The sequence below is a fragment of the Pithys albifrons genome, chromosome 9 (assembly GCF_047495875.1).
Source record: "Pithys albifrons albifrons isolate INPA30051 chromosome 9, PitAlb_v1, whole genome shotgun sequence".
Lineage (NCBI taxonomy): Eukaryota > Metazoa > Chordata > Aves > Passeriformes > Thamnophilidae > Pithys > Pithys albifrons.
The window spans coordinates 20,197,669-20,213,289 of NC_092466.1; the positions used below are offsets into that span (position 1 = coordinate 20,197,669).

A 15,621-nucleotide genomic window follows, 5' to 3' on the forward strand; every position below is an offset into this window, starting at 1 on the left:
TATATGCCTGAAGCTCCTTCTTACTGCAGTTCCTCCTGAGACTTACAATTGTGCTTCATTTTTCTAACTCCGTCTGTCCAAATGAGAGCTGTACTCTATTGTTAGATGTGCATAGTGCTTAATATATTAGTTCCAGATCCTTAGCTGAAACTTCTAGATATTTTTGTAGCACAAATAGTAGGGTTACAGTACTGTTCCTGTTCATGTGGCACCTAGGAACGGCAAAGTTTGCAGGTGAAAAGCTTTCTTTGCTTACTTTAGACTTCCAGCCACTTTAGGAATTCTACAAGAGTTAAATTGTTTCTGATTTTTTACCTTTTTACCTTTTTTAGAATGTGACAGGTCATGTCCTTTAAAATGAGATATAATTGCTAGTGCTGAAGTGCAGCCCAGAATGGGACAACAGCAACTATACCCAGAAGTGCCATCTCAGATAATCAGATTATCCTGAAATATTCTGAAGCCATTGGCACATTCACTATGGCTCACTTCAAAGATGACTTCATTTTCTTAGGCAGAGTGAGTTTTTTGATTTTTGTTGTGCAGCATGTAACCACAACTAAGTAGTCTTGGCTTAGTTCTCTCACCAACAAATAACACTGTTCATGAAATGGGAGCAGAATGAGAGCAACCAGCCATGGCAGCAGACATATACATGTGTATATACTCACATATATGTAAATAAAAAAATGTGTATGTTCCTGCTGGCAGCCCTCCAGAGAGATACAGGCTTCCAGGAATTACTATCTTCAGAATTGCAGTGATTGTCCAAACACCAGCGCAAAAGGCCTCACTGTGACCTCACTAAATTGCATTATTTAGGAATGTCAGTACACACAATTAATAAACTATTGACCTTTAGTCCTGAGCTATTTTAGGCAGCCAGTTGAGCTGCACAGAGTAACTCACTAGCAAATAGCTCCAAGGCTCATCACTGAAGGGCATGAAAGTCCAGAGAGATGCAGCAAGTGATTGTGGGGTTAAAATTCAGGCTCTCAAGGCTGAGGTTCTGTGTCACATGAGCATGGCAGAAACCTCCTACAAGAAGGAATGCTTTAAAACCTACTGCTGCTGTCACCATCAGAAGTTGCCAGTTCAGGTAAAGGTGCTGCTACTTGCCAGGCTGCTGCTGGGGCACTGTGTTGCCAAAAACTAGAGTGGAGAGGGCTTTGATGGCTTATTTTCCTGGCATCTTCAGAGCTCAGCCCTTTGTGGGAGCAACATCAGAGCTAGCTGGACCCACTTCACCGTTTAGTTCACCCAGCATCTTTGCCTCGTCTTTGCCCTCTTCTGGCCTAAGGCTGCCTGTGTTTCTTTTCTGTGGCACCTGTGTCTGAGTCAGTAAACCCAGGTGACCTGAGTGGACTGGCGAGCATCAGCTGCATGTAGCCCTGCTTCTAGAACTGGCAGATATTTCTTAGGTTTTTGGCAGCATCTTGCATTCTGCTATGCTCTTGTCAGGGAGTTGTGCCTCACTGTTAGAGATTCGTTGCTCTCACTGACTGATGTTCCTCTGACAGCTGTAGCTAGGTAAGTGGCTGGCATTAAAGTAATGGTTTTACCTCACCTCACTGTCCTCCTCTGAGTTGCAGTGCAGCTGTGTAAATAGTTTCATGAGCAAAAGCATGGGATGAAAGACAGACTGACTGGAGGCTCATTGGACCATGGCTAATGGTGGTAGCCACAGCTTAAACCAAGAGTGGGGCATAACTTCCTTCAATGTTTTGTTGTTCCTCTTTGTGGTGCCTGTCCAAGTATGTTGATTTCTGTTCATATTTTGGCTGCATTTTCATTATGTATGAAAACGGAGAAAAGGACCTTCTGTTCTGAAGCAGAAAGATAGGGGTAAATGTGCCTCAGATATGGGTGTTTTGCAGGCTGTCCTGGACAGTGCTGGCATCTAGAAACAGAATGATAAGCTTGAAATTAAATTCCACAATTTGTTTGTCCCAGCCTTTTGATTTCCCAAGTGGCGAGACTTTGACACTGTCTTGGTACCAGAAAATTGAATCACAAAACCAGTAACATGGTTTTAGAAGGGAAATTTTGGATCATTGAGTCGTCATCTGCTATTAGACTGTCACATCATATATTCTGTTGTCTTTTTTTGGAAAATAAAGAGTTAAGAGACTGGATTCATTCTAAGCAGGTTACCTTCTGTGATTTGATCGTGACATAAAACCTGAGACAGATTTATTAATTGATTTGTGACTTCAGTTCCAACAATATATGTCTCTCTTTCCATGGCAGAATGCAACATGCTGTTTTACTGGTTTAATATTTTGGTTTTAGAAGATTGCTAAATACATATTTTTAACTAGTTCATTATTTAAGTTTTATTAATTTTCATTTGCATAATGAAACAGATTATCAGCACATTATAGTGTCACATCTTTTAATACATTGTCAGACTTCCAGTAAAAAACAAAAGTAATTACTGCAGAAACACTTTTTAAAAGATAGGATTTGAAGTCAGAGATGTACCTGCATTTAAGAGAGGTTAAGCATCAAATAGAGACCAAATTTTCAAGTAGAACCTAAATTTACCTCACTGTATGATCAGGATCCTAATCGTACAATGCACGTAAAGATGTAAAGGTGTAAAATGTAAAGAACTATATTTTCCAGGATAAAGCAAATAATTGATCTTATAATGTGTTTTGTCACAGTCATAACATAGTTCAGTTTGCTTTCTGGTCCAAGATTATTCTCTTGGGTTTTATTCTATACATGTACCTAGCCAGGTAAGATGGGAAATAAGTTACAGCATCTTACTAAGGGTCAAGAGTTACGTGTTTGAACCTTGGTTGAGTCTTGCCTTCAATTATTGCAGACCCAGCTGTAAATGGATACCTGTTTTTTCAGCCTCAGTGCATCTGAGGCATCCCAATGTGAGGGCAAGTACATTGCTGTCTTTAGTGCTGTTGGCTAGAGAAATAAAACCTCAACAGATGAGTTCTGTGACATGGAAGATCATGATTGTATTTGTATTTATAAACTAGCATGTTATAAATCTTCTCTCACAAAGAAAGAAGACTATAATATGTAAAAAGGAACCTTGCTTTTGCTATCAGAGTCCAAAAGCCTTGAAGAGTCCCAAGACAGATAGAGTGTGTGTGTGTCACCATGACCAGAGATACTACCAAAGCATTGATGGCTGAACTAGCTCTGGTGTCTGAAGCTGAGGCACAGAGCTCCCCACAGTGTGCTTCTGTGTCGATACACCTGAGGTCTCCCTGGCTCTGTCTTGGTGCACTTGCTTGGCCCTGGTCTCTGCTGTCATTACTGGTTTCTGTGCAGCCTAGTGTGGTGATGACACTTCTGTTGTTCTGCTGATTGCATTTTTCTTTCCTGAGTTTCAGGCTTTGCTTTGCAATCAAAAGAGCTGTAAACCTTTGTTTGAATTTTGAAATGCAAGCAGTGTTTTGCAGCAGAGGGTGAGCAACACAGACTACCCAGCAGGAAGTTAAAAGATTCTCCTCCTCACGAAAACCTCTAGGAAGGGTTGAGAAGTTTGTTGAAGGGTCGCACAGAATACAGCAGCAGAAAAGGTTTTTAATAACAACACACGGAGTCCCAGCTCATTCCTACCATATTGATTTTACAGGCTTGTCTATTAAGTGTTAAATATGCCGAGAGCTTAGCTTTAGTTTTTGGAGTTAGTTCAGCTGAATTCTGAATCCTTCAATGATTCTATTTTTCAGTGTGCTCTTATTGCGACTGCTGCCACATCTCTCCTCCAGGTAGAGATGGAAGACCCTGTTTGAGTAAGAACAGGATGAAAGGCCTCACAAAGTACAAAAAGTACTTCAGGGAATGGTCTGGGTTGGCAGATGGTGCTCATGTGCATATGGTAGTATGGAATATAAGTCCCCAAGTAGTGTTTGAATTGCTGAGTTACTGATGATTCTGTCTTGTGAAGGAAACCCAAAGCCTCTAAACTCTTGTCATCGTTATAAGAGGAAGGATTAGCTATTACATGGCAGCTAAATTCCAACTAGTCTATACACACATTTCCATCTAATTATTCTAATTACCATAGTATTGCTCATTTCCCGAGCTATTGTTCTGTGCAATGTTTGACAGCTGGCAGGTTCCACTCCAGAGATGTCTGCATTTGACCTTGAGGTAAAATGTTTCTGTTCTGATCCGTACTTTTTCAAGGGTGAAGCTGTGTGACCGCCCTTTCTCAAATTCAACAGTAAAGCCCCTTTCTTGGAACTAGCCTGTGAATATCTGATGTAGAGGATATCTGACTCCATATGCTGTGTTTCACCCTGGAGGTGATTGCTGTGCAATACTGACTTGTGACATGGAGTTAGTTTGTTTGTTTTAATTCTGCTGCAGGCTGGAAGTCCAACCTCTATCTCTGCCCCTCATAGCTTCTCTCGGACATCTGTTACACCATCCAACCAGGACATCTGCAGGTAAAGTGTGTCATTTGCATGGCTACATTGAGGCTTATGCAAAGGTTCAAATAAAGGAAAAACAAAACTGAAAGCATGTTTACAGGGAAGTAGGCAAGGTGGGGTTCCCACACGAAGCATCGCATTTGTTTGACTCAACTGCTGTCTTAACACTGCTTTGTTGAATCTTACTGACTGGCCCTGCTATGTTTGCCATTGCCACACTAGCTGTAATTCTCATTTCTTCACTTTTAATTATATGTCTTCTCTTTTGTAATTGTTTTTTACTTTCTGTGCTTTTATTCCACTGTTCTGCATGCAGTTCCAGTGCAGTGTTTTCTGAGTGTTGTCATCACAGTCCAGTGCAGTCTGCTGTTGTCCTGAAAAATCCGCACTGCCAGAGCCCTCTGACACAAGGGGTCACTGTGACAGTAATCTGTCAGGACACGTTTCATGCAGCAAAGAGAAACTCCTGTGGGCAGGATCGGGGCCAGGCACTTAGATCTGCAAAGAATGTAAAGCCCACCCGCACTCTGAAATTCTCCAAGTCCCTCAATGACGTGGACCAGAAGGCGCAAAGCACCAGTGAGTGCTTTGACTATGTGGAGCGAACACGCTCAGAAGGCAAATTGACCCCGAATCAAGAGCAGTGTTTAAGGATTAACAAATTTCATCTTAAAGAGAGGAAACCGCTGAATCTCAGGCCTCTTTCTTTTAGCAATTCTAAGCACTCCTATATCCCTTCCCTTTCCAACTACTCAAGTGCATCGGGAGGAGCAGAGAACCACAGCGCTGTACATATCCCCTTGCTGGAGGACAAAGTGGACCATGACACCTCAAGGAGCAAAAAACTGTTGCGTTACCTTTTTTCCTTCTCACATACCTCCAGCATCAGCAGCCTGCACAAATTTCACGAACTGGAGAGCTATTCCAGTCATTTCCAAGCTGAGAAATCCTCCAGCATGCTGGTGGAAAGCACAGACTTCTGCTCTGATGATATGGGAGATGATGACGTCTTTGAGGACAGCACCTCGGTGAAACTGAAAACAAAAGAGCAGCGGGCACCACTCTGTTCAGTTGAGAAGGACAGTGACCTTGACTGCCCTTCCCCCCTCTCAGAAAAGTTCCCCCCTCTCTCCCCTGTGTCCACATCGGGGGACACCTGCAGGTTGGTCTAGCAGAGAACCACCTACCTTTGAACCCTCCCATGTGCAGTGGTGACCGTTCAGCTTTCCCCTTCCTTTGTGCTGTTTCTGTCTCTTCTTTCACCCTGTCCCCTTGCTATAATACGTGTGATTTGAAGCATGCAGCTGTCTCTCTGCTGTCTTGCACTCCTCTGATGCACTTAACAAGGCTACTAAGCAAAATAATTTCCTTTGGAGTCAAATAAATTCTCTTACAATTTGTTTCAGGTTTGGGATTCTGAGATGGTATTCTTATCAGTGCCCAAACTGGGAATATTATGATAGATTCAGTTATGAATAATAAAGGCCAAGCTGAACATGTCTTAGCTTTTAATGAGCAATGTGTTGTCCTGACAGCACTGTTGGTTTGGTCAGAGTGTGGGAGTCAGGAGGAAAATAGACTGCTTGAAAATGGCTTTTGAGATCTGGTCACTATAGCTTAAATTTTTTTCCCCTCAGTTTGTATGCCACTATACATTTTTATTTGTAGTACATTCTGGGTGCCTTGGCCAAAAGGGAGATCTCAGCACTGGCTGTTAGTGATAGGCCTGTGTGATGTCCGTAATGTGAGGTCCAAAAAGGATGCGTGTCCTTGTTCCAACCACAAAGGATTAACCATGTGCACAGGTGGTGGGAACAGCAAGACTGGGACTATCTTCGTGGTGACTTGACTGTGCCACTTCCAAAATGTGGCTGAGGAGCAGGAGTTATCAAGTACAGGAGCAAATGTCCAATCCCTCTATCTAGCCCTTTACTATCCTAGTCTTTCTCCTCCCTGACAGCACTTTCTACTAGCTTTGCTAGTACTTGCCAATATTATTTATTTGATTTCGCCCCTCATTACCACAAAAATCTAGTTCCATACTGGCTTGTCATCAACAAGATGCTGTTGTAATCCACCCACTTCATTTCCATTTGCCAGCTAACAGCAAGGTCACAAGAGGCAAGATGCTACACATCAGTAAGAGATTTCAGTAATGAGACAGGGATGGCAGCATGCCAGGATGTACTTCACATATGCTTAGTAACTTGTATTCATTCCCTGAGCTCCTCACCATCCCCCTTTCAATCATGACCTCTTTCACATGGTTAGAAGGACTTCACAATGCTTGATGCAACCCAAGGGTTGTGTGTAAATTGAATCTGGAAATCAAATGCCAGCAGCTGGTAGTAACACCATATTGGATGTCCTTGCTGTTTACACAGACTGTGAGGAAAATGGGGAATTTGCAGAGCTGATGCTTCCTTAGCAGCTCTTGCAAAGTAAGAATTGGAGAAGCAAAACCATTAGTCCATGTAGCGTAGGTGTGTTTTGGGGTTCAGACTCAGTGCTGCAGTTTAGCAATGTTAATCTGTCTCTAGCAATTTGCAATGGAATTAATCACTTGTGCAAAATCCAGGCTAAATTGACTATTCATGATGTTGGGGTGGGCTGTTTCACCATTGGTTTGAGAATTTTGTTTTATCTTCTATTTCAGACCGTAATACATGAGTAGCTGTACCTCTCTGTTCATATTTTGTCTTGGGAACTGCTGTCTGATCTGTTTAAATGCTATATTCAGTTAAGTGCTATTGGTCTGGATGAAACATTGTTATTTCTTGCTGTTTTTTCTTTCGTGTACTGCATTTCTGTCAGGCACTGTGTGTCTGCCTCATCTATTAGAAAGCAGCTCTCTAGTTATCTGTGTCTGTGCTCAATTATTTTGTACCTGTGTATGTGCTTGTGCAGCAATGGAGTTCTTTGGTTTTAGCTGCTTTATGGAACACATTCCTTTGATATATATGTCTCAGGATTCTCAGTGAACAACCATGTGTGATCACAGATATTACATGCCTCTTCCACATCTTTTCTGCTTCCTCTTCTCCTAATGAGCAGCTCTGCTTCTGATTCAGGATATGTCACTGTGAAGGAGATGATGAGAGCCCTTTGATTACCCCTTGTCACTGTACGGGAAGTCTTCATTTTGTGCACCAAGCCTGCCTGCAGCAATGGATCAAGAGCTCAGATACACGATGCTGTGAACTGTGCAAGTACGAGTTCATCATGGAGACAAAGCTGAAGCCTTTGCGAAAGGTAGGCACAAGACCTGCTTCCCCAAGGATATGCCTTGTTAAATAAACACAGATCCCCTCTGGGAAGAGGCTGCTGTCCTTGCCCATGAGCCTGCAGCACTCCCTGTGTATTTATTATGGTTTTGTGACTCTTTATTAAGTCTGGTTAGTGTTGTATAAGTACAAAAGTATTTAAAATTAACACTCAGCCTGGCAAATTCAACATCAATGGAATCCAGCTCTGATAGTTGGCTATTATAGCCCAGCAGCTCTTTTTGTAAATATACATACATATACACATAAATACATATATGTGTGTATGCAGCAATCTGATTTTTTTCTTTGCAGTCAGATTTTAGAGCACAAAACTATTTACAGTTCTTTAATTTTTTTTTAATATGGAGTTTTGTATTACTGTTACCTGCTTTAGTTTGCAGCTCCAAGATCCACATGGCTTTTATGTTCTCTTGAAAATAGGAGTATTTCACATTAAACTTACATGAAATCACACTTTCTGAGTGTAATTTAGTTAAATTTGTAAGTTGTTTTTTAAAGGAACAAATTTACTTAGTGAAAATATTACATTGTAAGTAGAAGGTGGTTCCCTGGGGAATGTGGTTTCATTTTTACCTTTTCTTAGGCTGTGAATGACCAGGTCTCAGTACTTCAGGTTGCTAGAACCTGTATTTTTGTTTTATAGAAAAGTACCTTTCATAAATCTGGTGACTTAAAGTAAAGGTACTTAAATACTACTTTTATTATAAAGTCAGTTTTGTGCTTGTATCCTTTTCAGTTCTCCCAAATCCTCTGAGCTTTCAATTTTAGTTGTCCCTACCATCAAGTTTCTGAGATGGAAGTCACTGCTATTCTGAGCACAGACAAATCTTGCCGTATCTACCAAAGTGGAAAAGGTTAATAACAATAACCTCAGTCTGGAAGTAGAATTAATGACAAACATTAAATTCAGTTATGATGAGCCTAAATCACATAGGGTGGGAATTCTGGCCTGCAGCCATCCAAAAACTGTTATGGCAATTTGTCCAATTCCAAAAAGTGACTTTAAGAGAAACCAGAGCAGATTTCAAACACCTCTTTATTTTTTTAGAGATGTACAGTGTGCAGAGCTTAGTGTGTCTGGTCGATAGCATGTCCTCTGCTTATGACTGTGGCAAATCGTTGCCTTCCTAGAATCACAGATTTTCCCTTGGTAGCCCCTTGGCACAGAGTGTGCAGCCTCTGAGCTGCAATACTGGCAGTCATAGGCACTGTTGTCTATGCAGACAATACTTTGCACACCCCAGCCATAGGCCAGTAAAGAAATTACTCTAGAGAATCCAAAGTAAGAAGAGTTGCTGTAGTTGCCAGTTGACTGGTTTTTTTTCTGTGCCCACTGCCTGAAGTGGGTGGAAAACTTTTTCTGAATATTTGTGCCCTGTGAGGAAAAAAATGTTGAGCACCTTCAGAAATGAGTCACACAACATCATTAGTTATATCTGAGCAGGTCATCTGTGGGAGACAGACAAGATGCCAGAAGGTAGGGGTAGAGTCATAAACTGAAGGAATTTACCTCTCAAATACATCTAAAGAGCCCTTTTAGAGGTTTGGCTGCAGCAAGAAGATAAGATGCTTCTGTATCTTCAGCTCAGCCCTTATGGTGTTCTTTCAGTCAGCAGCAAACAGTCTGGAACTGGTGATTATGAACAGGATGGAACAAATAATAGGGCTTGTGCTTGTGTGTAGGGTAGAAATGGAATTAAACTTCCTTGGCATCTTAAGGTTATTTTGCAGCGTTGGGCTGTTCAAACACTTAGTAAGGGAAGAGGATGAGAAACAAAATGTCATGACTCTAGTGACAATGAGGGGAGACAAGAGAGGTGTTCCATTTTGAAATTTCAAAGAAAAAAAAAAGACATTAAATTTTCTGCTGATGTTTTTTTGTTTGTTTTATCAACACTTCAGAAATCCAGAACTGCTGACTGTTTTAAGTGGGAAATTCCACACGCTGTGTCATTGGAATAATGCAACAGTGACCTACAGATGTGAGTTTCCTCTCTGGGCTACTGCACAGTTTGCAGAGTATCTTCTCTTTTGCTGCACCGCCTCATCTCTCTTGAAGAGGTGAGGTGGTGCAAGTTGGTTTGGTGGCTCTGGAGCCAGCAGTTCACACGAGGTATTGTCCAGCAGAGAAGCTCAAGCTGTGAAACCATAAAGATAACTATAAATTAGTCAAAACACAGGTCATCAGGGCTCTGTAAAAGTATTTGCAAATAGACTTAATGTGTTTACTTTTTGGCAAAATAATTTGATTAATTTGTGTTTTCTATCAAAAGGCAACACCTTTGTTTAGATGCAAAAGTAATTTTCTATTTAAAATAGAACATATAAAAGGAAATGGTTTGTCCTGTCTTTTTCTGGGAAGATTGAAAGAATACAGGTTTCTAGTATGACATGACTCTAGATTGTTGTTGCTGGAAATGTTCAGTTCTTGTGCCATGATGAGGTTTGGATGCCCACACAACTGGAAATCTGGCTTGGACAGCCCAAAGAGATTGTTCTCAACACAGAGATCACAAAGTCTCTGTCTTATGTTTCAACCATGCTTGTATTTGTAGCAGTGGAAGCTGTAATACAACATAATGGGTGATTTCAATCATGTTATTCAGGTCGTCCTCACCCCCTTCCACCTTATTCCTCCTTTTAAAAGTCCTCTTTTCCTGCAAATTATTTTAGGAGCCATCAAATGCATATCTCTGTGCATGAGAGGTTTATGTGCCCCAGCATATATTTTATAAAAGTGTGTGAAAAGTCTGTCAGAACTCTCTGTTCCAAGCAGACATGCTGAGGGATCTGTATCCCCTATGCAAAAACTGTCATCATATAAATAGGGGAAATTGAAGAAAAAAAATAAATTTAAAACCACATATTCTGAGTGTCTCAGGTCTATGTCTTAAATATTAAAAGCATCTGTAATAATTGTCTAGTTTCTTTCTGTCTTTCCTAAATAACACTGACCTGATTTTGTGGTTTCGTTTTGGGCTATATAAACATTATTGATAAATGCAGTTCTGGGGATTTACTTTATTATGTCCTCTCTCTTCTAGAGCTGTCATCCCTGTTCTACTGTATATTCTCAGGGCATATGTATTTAAGTGTTCTTGAAGCACTGAAAATAAACTGAGTGTCACTGCTATTAAGTGGTGTTAATTATATGTGAAGATTAAATGAAACCCCCAGAGGCAGGAAGTGAGAGCTAAACAGCCTTGAGTGTGTACCAATTGCTCAGAGAGCTCGCCATGAGATATCTTACATGCACTGGTCACCTGGGTCATGTACCACCTTTATTGCAGTGTTTTATTGAATGCCTTTCCCACTCATGATGCTCAGCTGCGACTGTGGGTACCTGGTGTCAAGTGGGCAACAGAGGAAGGAGCAGCATTGCTTGCACTGTGCAAGGCCTCGTTTGAGGGTCCCTCTGTGCTGGAACTGCCCCTCGCGGGCAATCAGGCTGTGATAACATCGTGCTGAGGCTCCAGATGGGAGCTGAGCACTGGAGGTCCCCTATGGCACCAATAGGGCTCCCATCACAGCAGGGTAAGTGCCAGCCATCACATCAGTGCTGTGAAAGAGCAAAAATGCCATCTGACTTTTAAAATTATTGTTAGGAGGAAACTGGTCTCCTGCCTGGTTTTTGTTCTTATCAATATTCTCTTTTCATACTCTCTAATAACTACACTAAACACCTAATCTCTTACTCTGGTTCTGGGTTTTTTGCCAGTGGGAGAAGCTGCAGATGACAGCCAGCGAGAGGAGGAAGATCATGTGCTCTGTAACATTCCATATCATCGCCATCACCTGCGTTGTGTGGTCTCTCTATGTCCTGATAGACAGGACCGCTGAAGAGATTAAACAGGGACAAACTACTGGTATGTTAATTTACTTGTCTTCCCACTTACTCTTTTGGAATCATTATTTTTCCTGAATGCAGAAAAGATGCAGAACATAAGTGTGCCAGTAATGTTTATACTTAAACTAGTCAGCTTTACCCTGAGGTTAGGTTGGTTTAAAAGCACAGTTCTAAAGTGAATCAATTAAATTGGTGTCAGTTAATCTGTGGGTGCTTTTTAAATCTGTTTCAGATCAATTTAATTTGCACTTGTAAAATGCACAGATATGAGAGCTAATCACTGTAGCCAGACACAAAGTTGCCCTGCCTTAGCAAATTTAGCTTTGAATTGGACACTTACTGAGCAGATAAGGAGGTAAGCATTTGTTTGCTACCTTTAAACTGAACAGAACTGGAACGGTTTTGAAAAAAAGAGAAGTAAGAGGAACCTAAATCCAAATCTTTGAGGTAAACCACCAGGGTTTTCTTTCTACTCAGTCATCTGCGAGGTGGGCTAGCACAAGTTTCCAGGTAGAGCCATGTTATACTGGAGAATTCTTTATGAATGATTGTGCCTGAAGCAGAAGAAAATCAAGGTGATTCTTAGGACTCCATTTCACACAACTGAGGTGAGACGCACTGCAGTTCACATAGTGGCTGCCACCCCACTGCACAGATGTCTTTAACTTCTTAAATAGTAGGTTTTCTTTAGTATGTCAGCAGTAAACTTACCAAACTGAAATGTGTTTACCTGGGTATGCTGGGCTGGAGATCTGAAGCTGTCACAGAACTGTTTCTCAGGCAGCCAAGCTGTGCCTGAAGGTGGAGATAGAAGGGACAGGTACTTAGACCAGGGCTGGGAGCTATTAGAAGGCAAGCTGTCCTTGCTTACAGAGCACTGCATACCAACTAACATGCAGGTGGAAAATGTTTTGCTAGTGATTGAACAGTGTCATCTGGGGAGGTAGCTGAGCATTAATAAACCTGCAAATGCATAGAGGTGTTACAGAGCAGAAGAGATTCACTTGAAATTAAAAAGTTTTCCTCTCATTTCTTACTTCAATCAGGAAGCTGCTTTGAATGAAACCTCTTAGTATCTGTTCCATCCAACTCCATGTCTTCCATGTACAGTGAAAATTATTGGCCTTTAAGTGTAAAGTTTCCATATGATAATGAAAAGGGTATGCTTTCAAGGATTTATTGTCTCCAGGTTATTTTAGCCAGTAAATATATTAGATTAGGAATAGTTTGAATATTTGGTACATGTTTTAGTGCCTTCTTTCCTTCTGTCATTTGGTTGCTGAATCTGGGGGGTGCTGTAACAAGACAGGGGTGTGAGGAGTGTGTGTCTATATATGTCCACAGAGGGCCAGGCATATCCTGTCGCTGCCTACAGATGGCGTCAGATCACCTGTAAATCAGAGGCTCAGGTATTAATCACGGCTGAGGTTTCATCAGTAGTAAGGCTGCAGTGCCCTTTGTATTTTGTTACTAAAGTATTTTCACTCTTCGTGCGCTACCATGCATTTCCAAAAGAACACTGGCCTGTATCTTGATTAAAACTTTGCAGAGTTGTAAAGATGTGATTTTACACTCTGAATAACCTGATAGTGGGTGATTCAGCATGGTTTCATTTCCATCTTGTGATGGTGCTTGTCTTTAAAGAGTAAAGAGGCTGGATGAATACAAGACCTATGTAAGCAGAATATGTATAAAATGAATAGTCTCTCATTTAAAAGTAGAAATGTCTAATAGTTCAAGCGAAAGAAATTTAGGAAAAGTAATGGTGGCAATTTTTATGACAGAGTGTAAGCTTGGAATGCTTCGGCATCTCCAGCACTTGCAGTTTTGTATCAGAAGAGATGTTACAGTTCAGCTGCAGGTTACTGGGTCTGATGCAGATAAGATTGTCTAGTCTGCCTAACGAACATGTCAAGCTGTAAGGTAACAATCATGCTCTTATGTCTCCATATACTGTGTGATCACAGAGTGAAACAGACTCGTTGGGTCACAGAGTTGAGTCTCCTGATATGAAGGGGAAACTATACCATAGAATCCCTTTCATAATTTGATTCAGTTTTTGTTTAAAAACAGGTGTAAAAGGACTTAAACATATTCCTGGTGATTGCCTTAACTCTGTGATTGTGCTACACAGTGGCAGAAAATTATTTGTTTTGGTTTTTCCTCTGTGAGTGAGAATAAATGTCATATATGAAGTAGAAATCCATGTGTGTTTCACTTGAAGGGGAAGAAAAAGGCCAAACAAGAAAAATGGCAAAATAAGAATAGTTTGCATGACCCAAACTCTGACAGTTTCCTTACAGGACATTTTTGAGACTTCCAATATAGTCCAGCTAATATTGACCAGGTACTTTTTTAATTCTTTATTTTTATTTTCTTTCTTCCAGGGATTCTAGAGTGGCCATTTTGGACTAAACTGGTGGTTGTGGCCATTGGTTTCACTGGAGGACTTCTGTTCATGTATGTACAATGCAAAGTGTACGTACAGCTGTGGAAGAGACTTAAAGCTTATAATCGAGTAATATATGTACAAAACTGCCCAGAAACTAGCAAAAAGAATATTTTTGAAAAACCTGCACTAATGGAGCCAAACTTTGAAAGTAAAGAAATGTTTGGGGTTCACCATTCAGACACAAACTCTTCACATTACACAGAGCCAGAAGACTGTGCTGCAGAAATCCTTCATGTTTGATTGCTGGGTGGGAGGGGTGTTTCTGTATGTCCTTGAAGATTTGAATATCATTGTTTACTGCAAACTGCTCTACCTTTTTAAAATTGGCTAACAGCTGAGGACTGGCGGATGATTTTTTTTACATTTGTTTTAGTTGGAATTTTTTTAAATCCCTTAGGCATATCTGTCAATGTGATCATGGTTGCATACCTCTCAACATTTTATGTCTTGTAGTGGCCAGTCAAAGAGCCACAGAATATTGGGTAGAATGAGCCTTGGGTTTGATATTGATCTATCAAGCAAGCCACTAGTGAGCTGTCACCAATTTTGTGGAGTCTGTTACTTTAGAAGATGACTCTGATTCTGGAGGATATGTAGAGTGGGGTTGGTTGGTCGGTTGGTTTGTCTGTTTGTTCTTTATGCATGATGAAGGAGGTTTTCTTTATGCATGATGAGGACACCGAGGGAAATGAGAGCTAGAGTCTAATCTACCACTAACACTGCCACTAACATTCTGTCCTAGGCAGCAGATAAAAAATTTTGCTTTACATATTGTGATGAAACTTACAAAGCATATAGCACTTTTAAAAATCTTTATTTTGTAATATGTATGTCAAATGAGAATGAAACTTGAAAGAATATGTCATTTTTGAAACATTTCTTTGTTCTTTACCCATCTATTCTTCTGGAAGATAAACCTCTTGCCTTATAAAAAAACAACTAAAAAAATTTCAGCCTGTGATTTCCAATACATGCCCACATTATCTTACTAAACATAACACTAAAAAAACATTGCCTGTTTGGGTTTTCTTTGAAGAACAATTTTCTTCAAAGGATATTGCACTTGTGTAGTGGATGTGTACAGTGTTCATTTTCAATACATAATGGTTTCAGTGTTCTGTTTTGGGGATTGGCTTTTCTTTTTTTTTTTATCCCCAACAGGTCAGACCATCAACACACTGCACATATATATCTGATGTTACCTTCATTCCAAACTGTTGGCAAAGGGTTTGTTGCTATATTGATAAAAATGTGAGCTGTTATGGAAAAAAAGAAACTTAGTCAATACAGCTGAAACTGGTTTTGCTTCTTTAGTGCTGTGTCATGTGTGAATTTCCCAAGAATTTAATGTTGTCAGAGGAGATGCTGAAATCAAAGTCTAGGAAGGAAATATCACAGTAAGGGGATGAGTTTAAAAATACCTGCCTGGTTTTACTACTGATGAGATGCACTGCATGGTCAGAGAATAGCTTTGTCTGTGCTTTTGCATTTGAGACTAGCTTTTTAATCAGTCAGCTTTCATGCAAAGAGAGGGACAGCTTTAAAATCTGTTTGCAGGGCTTTGGACAGAGTTGCCCAAAGCCTGGGGTGTCTGCTGTTGATTCATTTGTCCAGTCTGCTTGA

The 15,621-nt window shown here is 40.6% G+C and overlaps 1 protein-coding gene across 2 annotated transcripts in view; it reads left to right on the plus strand.

The window, feature by feature from the left end:
- MARCHF8 (membrane associated ring-CH-type finger 8) overlaps positions 1 to 15,311 on the plus strand; it is a 91,570-nt gene extending 76,259 nt beyond the window's left edge. The window contains exons 4-8 of one of the 2 annotated variants that reach the window (XM_071563255.1): positions 4,348 to 4,427; positions 4,729 to 5,574; positions 7,484 to 7,664; positions 11,418 to 11,565; positions 13,934 to 15,311. In XM_071563255.1, coding sequence (XP_071419356.1) covers positions 4,348 to 4,427; positions 4,729 to 5,574; positions 7,484 to 7,664; positions 11,418 to 11,565; positions 13,934 to 14,238 — 1,560 coding nt within the window. In that variant the 3' untranslated portion in view covers positions 14,239 to 15,311. The remainder of the gene's footprint in view (positions 1 to 4,347; positions 4,428 to 4,728; positions 5,575 to 7,483; positions 7,665 to 11,417; positions 11,566 to 13,933) is intronic. The other variant, XM_071563254.1, reaches the window with a different exon arrangement.
- Positions 15,312 to 15,621: the final 310 nt, after the last annotated feature.